Genomic DNA, 15,475 nt, shown 5'->3' with positions numbered 1-15,475 from the left:
TCTGACAAGAGGTGACAACTGCAGTCTTTACAGAGAGATGAAGGCACAATAAGAGCAGAGGAATACTCCCACAATGCAGTGCAAGAAAAATGGAGGCCTGCACGGACGGAAGAGGCAAAAAGGCAAGAAGGAAATATCCAAAAGCAAGAAAATCTGCATCTTAATATTCATCTGGATTCAGTTCATACACATGGTGGAAGACAGTGTTGCTGATTGGCTGATGGTGGTCATAATCTTTGGAGAACACCTCAACCCTGTCTGGGAATCTTAAGGATTTGTAAATGGATGAATTGTGCAAAATGTTTGGAGTCAGACTCTCAACACTGAATTATTTGATATTTTTTAATGTTGCTGGACCTAATGGTGAAATGGCATCAAACATAAGAAAACCACCAAATCTGTTAATTATTTGTTGAAATATGCTGCCAAGCAACAACCATACAGGACTGAAAACATAACCTCCTTAGTGCAGGAAACAGACACAGTGACTGTGTCGATAAGGTGACTAATGAAGTGCTACATTTAAGTTAATGATGAGGAGGGATATAAATAGGGAGAACTTTCACCTTCTGCATATTTGACCTCCTCAGCTTCAGATTTCACAGTTTAGCGTGTATAGATGTAATGCACAGATCATTGCATAGGTTTTGTAGAGCCAAGGGAAAGCGCACATTGTAAAGTGAATATATTTACACATCAATTTATGGCAGCATTCCATTTTGGGTTCTGTTTCTAAATGAGTGTGGGCTACACGTGTGTGCCCATCTGCCATTATATGAAGTTGACAAAACTCCATATGAATGAGCTTTTGGGTGTTTTGCTGCATAGGTGGTTTAAAGTGATTTAAGAGAGGCTGAAAAGTACCGCAGACTGTTTCCCTATCGAGTCCCCAGGAGAGTCATTCTTTACCTGTCATATTCTGCTGGCTCCACTGCTGTCTGAAACCTGGCTGTGTTCGGTGTAGAAATAGCAAATATGTCCACATTCATAAAAATGAATGACGTGGCATATAAGATAAATCGTAGTTCTAAGGCAGCTTTTAGAATTTTAGGATTTCTGAATGGAGTTCTGAACAGCGCTCTCCACTCTATTCAGGGTGATGACGCTGACTCAGTGCTCAGTCTGCTGCTCAAGGCAGATGAACAGTCCCACACAGGCATGTATACGGTAGCAGCTGACCTGAGACCTGCAGGGGTCACATATCCAAATTGCATCCCACACGGAGCTGTTGGCCTCTGACCTCACATCTGTTTGATGTCTGTCTGCCACGGGCCTGACAGTGTTGTCTTCATCGACTGTTGATCAGTATAACAAATCTGTCCCATAGACCTCCATACTGCACAGGCTTAAATGTTTCCTCAGTTACCATTTGGAAAAAAACATTTCCAAAAATATTAAGTCTGTTTATGATTTAAACAAACTGATACAGTCAGTGGCAAAAAAAAAGCACGGAAACATGTAAAATATCCATTACATTTTCTATTAAATGTGAATTATTGCAGTGATTACGTACAATTGTGTGTGTGACTGAAAATGGTGGAATTCCATCACAGAGAAATCCCGCTCACATTTCCTCATGAATTAGAGCCAAGGCTGCGTGTTTACTCTGAAACACAAAAACAGCATGTACCTAACAGTGTTTTATGGGACCTGATCTCTGCTTTGCACATTCCCCATCTCTGATGGCTTTTCATGATGCAGCTGATGGAAACCAAGACGATGAAGTAAATACAGAATACAGGTGGCAGCTGGTGATTCCACTTTTTACCATGTTTTTTAAAAAGTTAAAGAAAAACGATTAGTTCTTCTACAAAAAAGAAAGAAAGAAGATATTCCAAGTATGCAAGTAAAGCCTGCAGCGCTCCAGCAACTCATGCCATCAGGAAAACATTTAAAAAAAACGACTTACCCAGTTATCAAAACCAACAATTCCTCTACTCCTGCAATCAAAGTTTCTCAATAAATCCCAACACTGAGTCAAGAGGAGCTCCAGCAGGAAGAGTCAGTCAGCCTAGTAGCTCCAGACTGTGAACATGCATATATCCCAGCCCTGTGTCTTTTTGTATCTGTCCAGGCACTTGCATTGCTCTGCCCCTTACTCCATCCACTCTGTTTCTGTTTACTCCCCCTCTGACTCCAACCACGGAGTGGTTCGGCTCAGCTTGTTGGTGAAACAGAAACTCTGTGGATACTTTCATTAACATGTAGCTGGGGCTGGGCCCCTTCATTTTACATCTTCAAAGTCCTTACACATTTCATGTTAAGATCTAGATGGAGTGAGCCCAAAACTTTGCTCATGCTCCACATGTTCTCACATTAAAGAATGAAGGGTTTAATGACCAAGGGACATTGAAGGCACCAAATTCAGAGATTTAAGGGATCCTTTACATATTTTTAAAGGGTGTGTGTACAAATCATGCACTGACTTGGAATCCGTTTTTTTGCAACTTTGTATACTATCCATTGGGTGTCACTTTTGTTTTCTTCGTTTCACCTTCGACTTTTTTAAACGGTTTTACAAGATCAGATCAGATAGTGTTCGATTTCATCCACTTATTTCTACATGTTGTGAGCAGTGATGTTATAAAACTGGGGCACCAGAGGTTTAACATGTATGAAGTCTTTCCTCCAAGAGAAAATACTGCTCATTTATGTTGTCCTGCAGTCATAGTCGCTGTGAGCGAGGTGTATTGTAAGTGGTGGCGCTTGAATGAAATCTCCTCATCCTCATTTGAGCAGCAGTTTATGGAAAGACCTGGTAAGTAATTCCACTCTGGGGGTACCTGCCTGCCCCACATTGAGCACTTTTAGACACAGTCACCTCTTACTAATAGTTTCCAGGGGCACATCTGCCCTTTAGGCTGAGTATACAGTGTCAGCAGAAACCATCAGAACCATTTTCCTAAATCATTTGTTGATAATACAAACTACCCTGTGGGTTCATGCACTTCACATTCAAAACACAAACATCTGTCAGTGAAATTAGATTTTAATAGACAAATAAATGTCACATCTTTATTCTTCATACAGCAGCAGTCCTCGGGTTTGCTTTTGTGTCCTTGCAGGACATTTTGTGCAGCTTGCCAATAGCTGCATCTGCTGGAAGAGACTTGCGTGTTTACGCAGTCCAGAAGCTCCCAATGGCTTAAGTGAAAAAACACGACTCGCGGTCCGTATTTATCGAGCTCCTGAACACAGAGAGGCCCAATCTAGAGTCATTGCACCGGGTTCCCCCGAGCAACTCATTTATAGACTTCAAAGGGCAAACAGATTCCGGATCAGTGCTACTTCTGTGCTGTCAAAATAGATAAATAGCAGCCCAAGACATTTCTCGTCGATCAGTAGAAACACACAGTTACATTAAAAAGTTATGGGGGTCAGCCAGCACAGCTCAACACTCGTGGTTTTTATAACACAGGACAATTCTGTCTGCGGTTGAATACGTCAGTAAGAGAAGGTGATATGTTCGATATACACTAGGTTGCTCTTTGATCATGTCAGAATACAGGCAGATGCATTTCTTTGGGGGGAAAACAACTTCCAGTCAAGGTGACACTTCACAAATGGATGTATAAAGGGCACCCCATCAGAGAGAAAGTTAGGAGTAAAGGCAATCCAACCCTGATCACGAGCAGAGACAAGACAAACAGGAAACACCGGACGACTCTCCACTCATTACCGTGGGCAACAAGATCGTCGTTTTTGCATTTGTGCATGAGTTCAGTAAGTCTATTAAAGGTAGGACACATACAATACTATTACAGGTACATACACAGCATATACAGAATGAATAAAAATATATAGAATCTATCACCTATGAAACGTTCTAGTGCCTTTTTACACCCAGCTTCAAATGCATAAAAATGCACATCATTTCTGGAATTAAACAGAAAACAGACACACGACACTTCATCAGTGAGTGACAGGAAGGGATGAGAGGTCACGGCAATGGTGGAGGCTTGTGCATGTGCATATGTGTGTGAGATTGTTCCATGGGTGTACTGCAAGGTGTGTGAGTGTAGCGACAACATATCCATGAATATACTGTCCGCTGGAGAGGCAGTGTGGTGCATCAATCTTGCTGGGGTTTTTATTAACAGCAGGGTCCAGTCAGCAGGATGCTGGGAATGTTTTTCATGCTGAGGCGGTGGTGTAAGGTGGAGGAGCCTGCTTGGGAGGGACGCTGACGCTGTCATCATACGGAGGGAGCAGCACCTGGTGGATAAAGAGGAAAGAAGAGGAAAAAAATACATACATAAGAATAAATAAAATGAAATGACGGTTTTCGTTTCAAGATATTGAGACCGGCCTGCACAGCACACAACCTAAAAGCAGCTTCGCTATATTTGGGTTTTGAGACAAAGGATTGATGGATTCATTGATTCGTCGATTGAAAGGAAATTATTATGCAACATTTTTGATACTGGATTAATTGTCAAAATGCCCCAAATGTACTGGTTCCAACTTGTCCAGTGTAGATACTTGCAGGCTTCTTAGTCGTCTATGATGGTAAACTGAATGTCTTTGGGTTTTGGACAGTTGATCAGATAAAACAAGAGATTTAAATATGTCTACTTGGGCTCTGAGAAATGGTGATGGGGATTTTCCATGATGTGTGGGATGCTGCAGCAACTGATCAGAGATGCATTTTGGTCTGGAGGAGTGTAGCCAAGCAGTGAACAACCAAAAGGAAATGAAGCACATGGAGAGTGTCCCGAATAATGTGGGTGATGAATAAGATATAGGACACTCTGCCACAGGAAAAAAAAACCCACAGCAGGTGTTGGTATCCAGATTTAGCTGTACACAAGCTGTCTAACTAGAGAGGGCAGGTTTGCTCATTCATCTTCTATTATTCATCCCTCACAGCCAAAAGGTAAAAGTAGGGCAAGTGGTGACCGCTGCTACATTTGGCTTCACCCTCCAAAGAGCAGAAATGTGTCAGTGGAAAATGTCGTCCAGCAATTTGTGCCAACTGGTTCACGTTTGCCATAAACCTGTTCACACGTCACTACGACATTCACAAGAAAGCCTTTCCTTCCATCAGACGTGTGAATCTAAGCTTCCTCTCTGCTCGTCTCTTTCTCAGGTAATCGACATCGACCGGGAAGCGAAGCTCAGACTGTGATGAGTCAGAACATCTTAAGTGTGACGCAGCGTTCTGGTTTTGCTGTTGACACCTCTCTCAGTGGTTCATTTGACTTCATATACAACAACACCATGTGTCTGACCTGGTTATAAACAATGAGCCATTGTGGGTTTCAGTCCACACAGACGGACTCTGTCTTTCCTTTGTGAAGGTGAACCATTCTGATCTTTCAAGGACGACATGGACATTAAGTAATCAATAACCTTTAACGGCCTCTACCAGGTGACTAGATCCTCCCACATGGGTCGATGCCCGCTCGAGACTGTGGCGGCCTGTACTTGACAGAAACCACGAAAACACATTCTCAAAACATGATCGATAAGAAGCCGACAGAAACATCTTGTGGGGTGAATATACAGCCATTCACAAATAATAATAATAATAATAATAACTACACCTCCTAATCCTTTGCTTTTCTTGGCCTCAGGGTGAGGCTTTTCATGGCTCTTCATTCACTTCCAGTACTGATGTTGAGAAGTTGAAAATGTGAGTAGATGCGGAGGAGCCTAACAAAGAAGTTTTTGTTCCACTGTTGGCTAGAAATTGACTTTTGAAAGCCAGAAACATCAGAGCAGCTGGCTAATAGACAGTTCGCTACACACCGCCCATGAACAGAGATTGTCCAATCATATCTTAGCAACCGCAACTTGGCAGGGCAGGCCTGTCAATGACAGTCCCTACAGTAGTAACCTAGCATCATTTCCAGGGGTTATGTTTGAGCAAATCACATTTTAATAAAGCATTTTTCGCGGACAATGCTGCTGATTTTACGTACATGCCTTCTATAGACCAACTGGTGAAGATTAAGACAGGACGGGATGTAGCTTTAGCCTCAGTCTTTTAGCACGATATTGTGTATATATAGCCACGTGCATTTTCAAGACCGCTTCGCAGGCTTTTTAATTTTAAAATGGAACAGATAAAACAGCTGGAGACAGAGCTTTCAATCAACTCATGGAGTTTTAGCATCAGCATTAGCTAAAATCCGCAAGCGACGGACATCACGTTAGCCACTGTCATCGGTTATAACTCGTGCTCATTTTGTTCTATGATGCATTTCATGGTTACTTATTGGTGCTCCTTGCCATGTAATGCACCTGGCTGTGTGGGTGTGAGGGACTGTTCTGTACGTCCAGGAATTCAGCTCATATGGAAGGCATTAGTTGACCTTTGACCTGACCACTGTATAACTGCGGTACAGCCATGCGAGCTGCTCACCAAAAGCCACAGACCTGCCTGCGGTCTGTGGGGAGCTCTAATGGAATGCGCCCGGCTCTAACTGAAAAAGCACACCTGCAGAGGTGAGGCTAACGTCAGGAAATAAAGGGGCAGGCTGCTGTTTTTCTGGCACTTTTAATGATGTCAGTGAGCTGGAGAGCGGCCTCCTGTTTCTCTCTTTACAGCTCAGGTGTTTTACCCATCAGGAGCCTGTGGGCGTGTCTGTGTCTTAAAAACCCCAAAACATCACATAAAGCCACACAGTGTGGCGGATTGTTTCAAATTGTGTGGAATGTTACACTCTGAGGAGCCTTAAGCTGCAGACTGAGGAGTAAAGTGTTTCTCAAAATACCTGTGAAACCCAACATACTGCAAGGTCAGTAATGGGGCTGAAAACATACATTTTCTCACAGCTTTAACTGCTCTGAATTTCGTGATAGTCAAAACAGGTCGTTGGAGGTTTCTCCAGCCTCATTTTTCTTCTCCCTTCTGTCAGCGTATAGGTAGTTATAATGCGTGCGTGGGCAGCATGGCTGCAGCGGTCAGATAGCCAGGCCCCGGCCACCGGACACCAACAGGAGACCCAGAAACACCCAGACAGAGCTCACTTACTGCACTACTGCTGTGCCTCAGCCACCATCGTAATGACTTTGCCAGCGTGGAGCCTCATCTCTCTTGTCCAAAGTCTGTTCATTCATCCATACTATCCTGCAAAAAACTACCTGCTACCACAGCCCAACTTTATACTTCCTTCCTCCCCCAACGTGATGACTTTACAGCTGCCAGACTGGCCTGAGCAAAGAGGAAACCCACGCAGAGGATGAAAACGTGACTGGATTCAATAAGGAAATAATTTTTCCACAGGAGATGTTTTGTTGCCTTTGGAAGTGGAAGAAAGCAGCACATCAAGATCAGATATTGTTTTATGTCGGATCTCTAGATGACAATATGGAACTAAAGGATAGTTTAATGGACGATGAATATGGTAACATATTGCACACATGCACAGAGATGTGAAGTCATGTACTCCTCTTCACTTGTACATTTCATTAATATCTGTTGACCTGTAAATCATTTGCTTTGCTTGCCAAAGATTTTAATCTGTTAGACTAAAATATTTCTCTTACCGTTAACGCTGATGATTTGAGTATTTGTTCAGCTGCACGCTGCATGCGAGGAACGTCTGTATTATTGGTTCTGAAGTGCGAGTGCTCAGGCAATTGTTGAGTGTTTGTAACAGCTCATAGGAAAATGTGATTAACATTCACGCAGGTGGTCTGACAGGAAAAGAAATGTAGGTAGAAAATGTTTCTACAGGTTTTGTTTAACGGTATAGCGCGACTTCCCAGAAAACTGAACAGCTAAACAGAGCATAGACTCGGCCCAGTGTCAAAGCTCTTCAGATCTGTCTGTCTCACGATATCAAAAGCAACAACATTTGATACTATTAACAAGTGCTGCCTGGGTAACCAAAGCCCGATATATCTTATAGTTCTGTGCCATAGAGCTAAATTGTTGTTTAAAATCACCAACCAGCCACACCGTTGCACTGGGTGACATGTTCCGTCATTACGAGGGTGGACATTGTAGTGCACCATCCCACTGCCCTAAACACTCAATAGTGCACTAAATGTGTATTAGTCCGCCCATATAAGTTTTATGTTGTTTCACTAAGAACCAATGGGCCTGGGGTCAGCGCCACGAAAAGGCAGGGTAACTAACAAAGTTAACAAAGTTGACAATGACAAAAATACAGGATAACCCTGATTTTAAGTCGTCATGGGGACATGGGTCTCATGATTGAATACAGATCACCAGAGGTGACTTACCGTGGTGTCGTTGGTCGTGACGTAGAGCAGGATTTCAGAACCACCCCGGCCACTCACATATCTGTAGCAGTTCCACACGCACGCTACCAGGTAGGCCTGATATCAGACAGAAAGAGGAGATCAGAGGCCTGAACTGCATACCGTCAGTATCATGTATTGTTCAGCTCAATCAGAAATACTGCTTAGAGTTATGGTGAGCAATTAATTATGTGGTTAGTGAAAGTTAACATGACGACACACAAATGGTTGTTAGCCACGCTAGCGGTCTCAGCAACTGTTTAATGGATTGCCAGGAAATTATGTACAGACATTCAGGTCTCTCTTAGGATTCATTGTATTAACTTTGGGAAAACCTTTACTTTCCATCTAGCGCCATCACGAGGTCAAAAATCCCATTTTAAATAGAGACCCACAGAAATTAGTGACATTGCCATCAGCCTCAGCTGCACTTTGAGCTAATTAGCATGCTAACATGCTAAACTAAGATGGAGAACATGGTTAACATTAGCATTGTTATTGTGAGCATTTAGCTCAAAACACAAATGTGTTCCAAAATATAATTAGGTCATCAGTGGTGAAAGTGTAACATGTCATGTATTTCCTGCATGTGACAACATGCGCATCATGTCTCATAGTGCATAGGAGGATGTAATAAAAGTTATTCAAAGAAACTCTCACTGACACTGAAGAAAACTCACATGAAATACAGGTAGTAATCCGTTCAGTTCAGACTATGTTTTCAGATTCTGTCTGAGGGTTATACGTCACTTTAGAGTAGCAGCAAAAACAAGTTCCTGTTGTTCTCTGTCATCCCTGAATCATCTGGCTCTCAGCAGGCGGCTTGCTACTGGAACTCCCCGGCCAAACACAACACCATCTGCTGCAGCCATCCGCTAGCACAAAGCCAGACTGAGCTCTCTAACATCTATAATAACCCAATTAAGAAGCCGCTTTAATGCTCTGAAAGCTAGGTTATTGAAAAGGCCTCCACGGGAACCTGCGGGGATCTATTTGCAGCCAGAGAGATCACTCACTTTAGCTCCCGGTTCACCACAAATGATACTGACAGAGCGATAGTGATGCTGCTTGCGCAAAGGAAATGATTCCATCAGTCAGAAATGACTTCACAAAAATGCTGATCCAAGTACAGATTCTGTGGGTATTACATGGGGTTTCCATTCTAAAAAGGCCCTTATCTCTCACAGTCCAAACCATATCATCAACGTGCTGCCATTAAAGGCAGTTTGTATTATAATCTCAGATTTAACATTGGTTATTATTGGTTGTCAGAAGAGCTGCACCATAACCACAACCGCATATTTGATCATCATCTGTAGTTACACAAACCTCAAACAGATTATCAACACCAGGAGTCTACAGCCATGCTAGCGGCTCTGTGAGGCTGTACTTTGACACGGCGTTGCTTTGAGCTGCATGCTAACATGCTCATAATGACAATGGTTTGTGCTGCAAATACCAAGCCTGGTGAGCCTGTGAAGAACTATATAAGTGCTGCTAAACGTATGGAGAAAAGATGTAAATGAAGGTAAGGAAACATTACCTTGAAGCTGAGAATACAGCCGATGAAGAGCAGCACGATGAGGACCAAGCACACATTACTGAGAGCAGCGATCTCCTCTTTGTAGGGGAAGTTATCAGGCTGCATGGGAGTCACAAAGCAGCAGAGAGTTCATTTTGGGGCTGAAGGAGCACTTCTGATTAGACTGCAGAGGCAGCTTTAGCTGTACATCATTCAATACTAACATGTGAAATGATACATGACATGTCAAATGCTTACAATAACCTTTATGAACCACAAAAAAAGTCAATATCCTGCTCTATCACTGAGGAAAACACTCGAGGTTTCTTACCAGTTGCTGCAGGTAATCCTGTATCGTGTTTGGGTAAACCACAATGCTGACAGCGACCAGGGTATTGAGAGCAAAGTCAAATATTTGGTAGCAGAAAAATGGGATGATCCAGGCAGCACGCAGCTGAAAACAGAAATATGTGTTTTAGGTATTTAGGATAGGCTGATATATGTATCTGAGAGCAGAGAATGAAGCCGAGCTCAACCGCGCACATAAATCAGAGCTGGAACTGGGTCGCAGGGAGATTGCGGTGTGTTTAAAGTAATAAAACAGGAGGGATGGTATTTGGATTTGCTACGTTTTCAAAAACAGATGTAGTGTAAGTGTGTACAGCAGTAGTCTGCCGACATCAATAAACCAGGTATGTTATGGAAATAAACACTTGAAGGTTGTCTGAGTTCTGCAGTCTTAACACAATCAGTGTGTAAGAGCGCAGTACATTTAGTTTTAATCCGCAAGCATTGTGCAGGTATAACAGCATAAAGAAAAATCGAATGAATCATTTGTTTACCTTGTATGCGCCATATGTTGCCATCCCACATATAAGAATCATCAGCAGAGAGATCGCAGAGGCAATGCACATGTCTGAGGCAGAGAGAGGTGAGGTTAAAAGTCAGGCGTGGTCAGTGGAAGGTCACTTTGGTTGAGGCACGCTCAGTTCCAAATCAAATTTTGTGAAAATGTTTACAACATCGTGTTCAGCCGATCTGGAGGGGGGGTTCTGATAAATGAACAAGCCGCATCTGTCAACCAGACAAGGAATTAACCTCTACTCTATCATTCGCTCCGTGTCAGCCTGGCCTCATATCAACTCAACATGACAGAACAAATCATTCTGTTACGTAAGGATGGCGCTGAGCAATGCCGTTCGGGGCAGTGGAAGCAAGCCGTGAACACAACACTGGCACACAGTATAATAGCCTTTTAGGTTGATATGGCAAACTTGTTGGCAAAAAGTTGTCAGTTTACACATCCATCTAACACGGAGCAACATTGTCCTTCATTTACGTGGTATCTGGCCACTTGGTGAACATAAGTCCAATATTCACTCGCCTTTTAGCTTCTTGGGGAAATATCTGGCTCTTTAGCTGCTAAACGCTCCACTATGTTCACCAGCTAGTCACTGACTTTGTCGGCCTGTCATTTGGTGATGAGCAGGTAGTTTACTGCAGGTTTTTAGAGCTATGTCGCCAACAAAAGCTGCCGGGAGTGTTGAGAGATTAGCCTGGCTTAGCATAAATATCGGAAGCAGTGGGAAACAGCTAGCTTGGCTCCGTGCAAAGATAACACGTTCTGCCCACCAACACCACTAATTTAATTACAAACTAATTTGTTTAATTTGGACACAGAGGAATGTAAAGCAAAACTTTGTCGTTTTACGGGGTGTAATGTGCTGTAACTATGCTGGCAAACAGAGGCTGTTAATTGGTTAGCTTTAGAAGTGTTGAACTTTGGAAGGAGACATGCTAGCTGTTAGCCGCCCACTGCTTCCAGTCTTCACGCTGGCTGAGCTAAGCTAATCGCCTCCTGACTTAATGCACAGGCATGAGAGTGGCATCGCTCCTCTCACCTAACTCTCAGCAAGCATGCCAACAACAATATTTCCCAAAATGTCAAACGACTCATTTCAAAAAAGTTGAATTAGTGTGACATGGTGCAAGAAATCCGACACTTCAGTCCCTTCAGTGCTCACCATCAACAACAAAATAGCAGAGTAATATACACGGCTTAATGTCCTGTTTTGAGGATTTAATGGCTTTCACGCCGTTTTGAATTATAATTTGGAGCCGGCGCACCAAAAATAATGAGCAGTGCCTCTCTCAACAAAAGCACAGTCTCAAACACGCTGACTTATTTGGGTGAAAGAATCCTGAAACACTTTTAGTTAATTATCAGATTTATTATTCAGCGGAATTAGCTGCACATTTCCCCACCCATATGGAGTGGCAGAAGTTTAAAAAAAAGAAAAAATCAAAAACCACTCAACTGCCGCTACAGCTTGTTGTTTGTCAAATTGAATGAACATTAAAGCGCGCTAAAAGGACTAAGCTACATTACAGTGTTCTTGTTCCTACAAGCAGAAGTCATTTTTCAGGCTGAGTGTGTTCCTGAGGCAGGGCTGGCAGCGGCTGCTCCAGCCTGCAGTAATGGATCACAGGGCACCCCTAATCCCTTGGAGCTGGGACAATACAGTCATTCCCAACCAGAGGCTACCAGCAGCGTGTGCTGTGGCCCACCTGTCAGACTGTTCCAGAGTACACCTGGTCTGTTAAGAAGGCTTTTCAAATGCTCTGCACAGATGGACGTCTGTGGCTTTCGGGTGTTTGATTTAAAAACAAGTGCTGACCGTCGTCTAGACAAGTGTGTGAGGTCCCTCTAATAACACACTGAATCATTCCATTAGTCAGCTGACAGCCTTATTGAGCCCATTAAGGGAGAGACAGAGATTAAGTCATCTGTCACAGCCAATTGTGGGAGATTTTGTTTCAGGTAGAACAGAAACACTACAGAGCCCAGTGGAGTCTTCTTACAGAATGCTATCAAGCTGCTCACCTGAATAAAATGTAATTATACGCAACACAAACAGCAAAGATGTTGGAATACAAAAGTTCATAACAATTCAGCTGGTCGTGACTACTTCTACTGTAAAGTACTGGCCTACTGGGCTACTTACTGGCGTCATCCATGACATCCAGGTCATTAGCCAACTCGGCGCTGGTCAGGTGGTACTGCTCAGGATCACTGAGCGCTGTGAGCAGGATGAGTAACACCACGGCATTGATGAGCTTAGGGACAGAGGACATATGGGTAGATAAAGTCAACAATATGGACAGGCGGGGGTAGGGGGGCAATATGGGCAGGAGACAGTTAGAATGAAAATGGGCAGGCGCTGAAGGTATTCTGACTTGTAAAGATTTCTATATTTCACGAGCTGCAGAGTAACAAAGGGAAATCCTGATGTGCTCTTTATATACACTATGTACAGACAGTGACTCAAGAAAAAACCCAAATAATGATGTTTAAACCCTATCCTGTTTCAAATTACACATCTACAGTAACCGCTTTAAGTCCAGGCACATACACAAGCCTTTGTTTCGGTCTGGCCGGCGCGGCTCATTATGCAGATGACTCATACTCCCCCATTGATCAGGTGAATGTAATGGAAAATTCTCTGCAGTCAATAGTCGTCCTGACACAAAACCTGCTACCTGAAGAGGCCAAGTGCTAATTTATTCATAGGGAGCGGAGAGAAGATTTTTCCACATGTGGTGTTTGGTTTAGTTAACCCCCTCCTGCACGTTGAGCTATTGCTTATGGCAAAGCTTCCCAATCTTAAGCATAATCATGGCATAATCAGTGATGTAGAGGAGGATAAGCCCACCTCAAACTCAGTGACTAATGCCCAGTTTTACATACAGAGCCCTCCTTTAGAGGCCTCTACAAGTCGAGCACACCTTAGTAACTTGCACTGTAACAAAATGATATGCTTTGAAGTTTGCTGGGATTTAAATAAGAGAAGAAATTCAATCCCTTTGTGGAAGTAAAAATTCATGGTTTTAATGATAATGCCCCACACTCTCTAACAGCCAGCATCATCACACAGTCCTGCACACAGAGTGAATGCTGCATGTCTACACGGGTGCAGTGAGTGGCAGGCGGTAGGCGGTGCTCACCATGTACCAGACCCCCAGGATGATGGTTCCTGTGCGGACATGGCAGCACAGACAGCAGCTTGTGGAGTACCAGCGGTCCCACGGGGACATCATCATCATCATCGTCGTCGTCGTCGTCGCGTCTGCTCTGTCACAGCTGCGCGAGCCTCCACAGACGATGTCGGCGTTCGTGGAAAGAAGCTGACGCCGCTGTCCTATCAGCGTCGGTCCCTCGCGGAGGAATGACGAGCAGGATGCGGCCGCCTCCGACCTGTCCGTTACTTATCACCGTTGAGCGGCTTAACGGAGCGGAGCGGCTGGCGCCAAGCCCGCGCACACGGGGGACAATATCACTTCCGGTTTCAAAACAAATCCCCGGTCATAAATTCGCGTTGACGAAGTTTTTACTCTTAAGTATAACAACGTTAATACCTCCCATTCTCTCAATTATTATATGAATGCTGTTTATAAGTTGGTTCATATCTCGCTATTAGGCTCTTTATGTTAGATATTGAACAAAGCCTGTCTGTTATCTGTTAATCTGCCATTTCTTTTCTCAGTTAATCGATTGTTTAGTCTAAAATTAAAAGTAAAAATGCTGCCATCTGTACCGTGTAGCCCACATTATAATAAGGGACTACTTTGTGTTTTAGTAATACGTTGTCGCATGCGCTATTAGGCGCGTATTGATCTGTGTGTGGGGAGATGAGTTTGGATTCAACCAGTAAAGAACCATAAAACTTAGTTCCCCTCTGCGGTGTTTTTGTCGGTAACATAGTCGTGTAAATAGGCCACATGCACAACACCATCAAAGAGCCCACAATTATTTAATTTCTATCATTCAGCTGTACGTCACGTGATGTGCTGGATTGTGATGCAGTTAGTCCCATAAAAACTATTTGACAGGTAGATAATAGGAAAAATAACGAGTGCCGCTAGTACAGATAGGTACATTAAAATCCTTCTTCTGTTTTATACAAGTACAGTACAGTCATAGCACCTAGTCTAACACCCAGTAGGCATAATGCAAAACGTCCAGCATGGCCACCCACCAAAGGCTAGGCTCATCTGTGCTTGAACATTTGTAAGCAAACTGAGATTATGAACATGAGGTAATGCAATGTGTATTTCTGTAAACCATGTCAGCGCCTCAGTTGTTCTCAGGGACTTTAGACCGTCTCAACCCCTCTGTGTACAATGAAAAAGCCTGGTAAGTTTGACGTTACGCTTTTATTTTTGCAGGCAAAACTCCTCCTGCTTCCGGCCTTACTGTGGTCAGCTTGACGCAGCTGGATGAGGGCGCATTAACGATTCCTGCTGGTGACTAGATGGGATCAAACCCGGTGATGTAACCCGTGAGTTCCAGAAAGTTACAGAGAGGAAGCTTAAATTAAATGGTCTTAATCTAGAAATGACTGGTTGTGTCTCTCAACAGCATTGCGGCATTTTCTCCCTCTGAAGAAGAATTGGACCTACTTCTCAGGGCATCTACCCCAGCAGTCCATTTATTTCAGTCCAAAATATCAAGCACTCATACTTAAATGTCTTTTCTGATTACCCCACACAAGTCTGTTGTGTTGTAGCAGTATTTATTTCCCAAAGGTTAGCCTGCAGCCCTGAGGCTCATGGAAAGTTGTCTATTCTGATGGCTTTTGTCATTTGCCCATCGTTTCTTTGACAGCACAGATGACCTCGTCCATGTCACCCTGTTTCATTAAATCATTACACAGTAGCGGGCTGCTGACCTAAAAACAA

General features: G+C 43.4%; 1 protein-coding gene across 1 annotated transcript; it reads right to left on the bottom strand.

The window, feature by feature from the left end:
* Window positions 1-4,134: 4,134 nt before the first annotated feature.
* Window positions 4,135-13,840, bottom strand: LOC139290720 (lysosomal-associated transmembrane protein 4B-like). Its single transcript, XM_070912570.1, has 7 exons — window positions 13,742-13,840; window positions 12,742-12,853; window positions 10,579-10,652; window positions 10,068-10,190; window positions 9,758-9,856; window positions 8,197-8,292; window positions 4,135-4,215 (listed from the first exon to the last, which is right to left on the bottom strand). The coding sequence occupies exons 1-7, from the start codon at window positions 13,838-13,840 to the stop codon at window positions 4,135-4,137; spliced, it is 684 nt and encodes a 227-aa protein (XP_070768671.1).
* Window positions 13,841-15,475: the final 1,635 nt, after the last annotated feature.

This window comes from Enoplosus armatus, chromosome 9 (genome assembly GCF_043641665.1).
Source record: "Enoplosus armatus isolate fEnoArm2 chromosome 9, fEnoArm2.hap1, whole genome shotgun sequence".
In the NCBI taxonomy this organism is placed as follows: domain Eukaryota; kingdom Metazoa; phylum Chordata; class Actinopteri; order Centrarchiformes; family Enoplosidae; genus Enoplosus; species Enoplosus armatus.
This window is presented reverse-complemented; position numbering and strand designations above follow the sequence as displayed.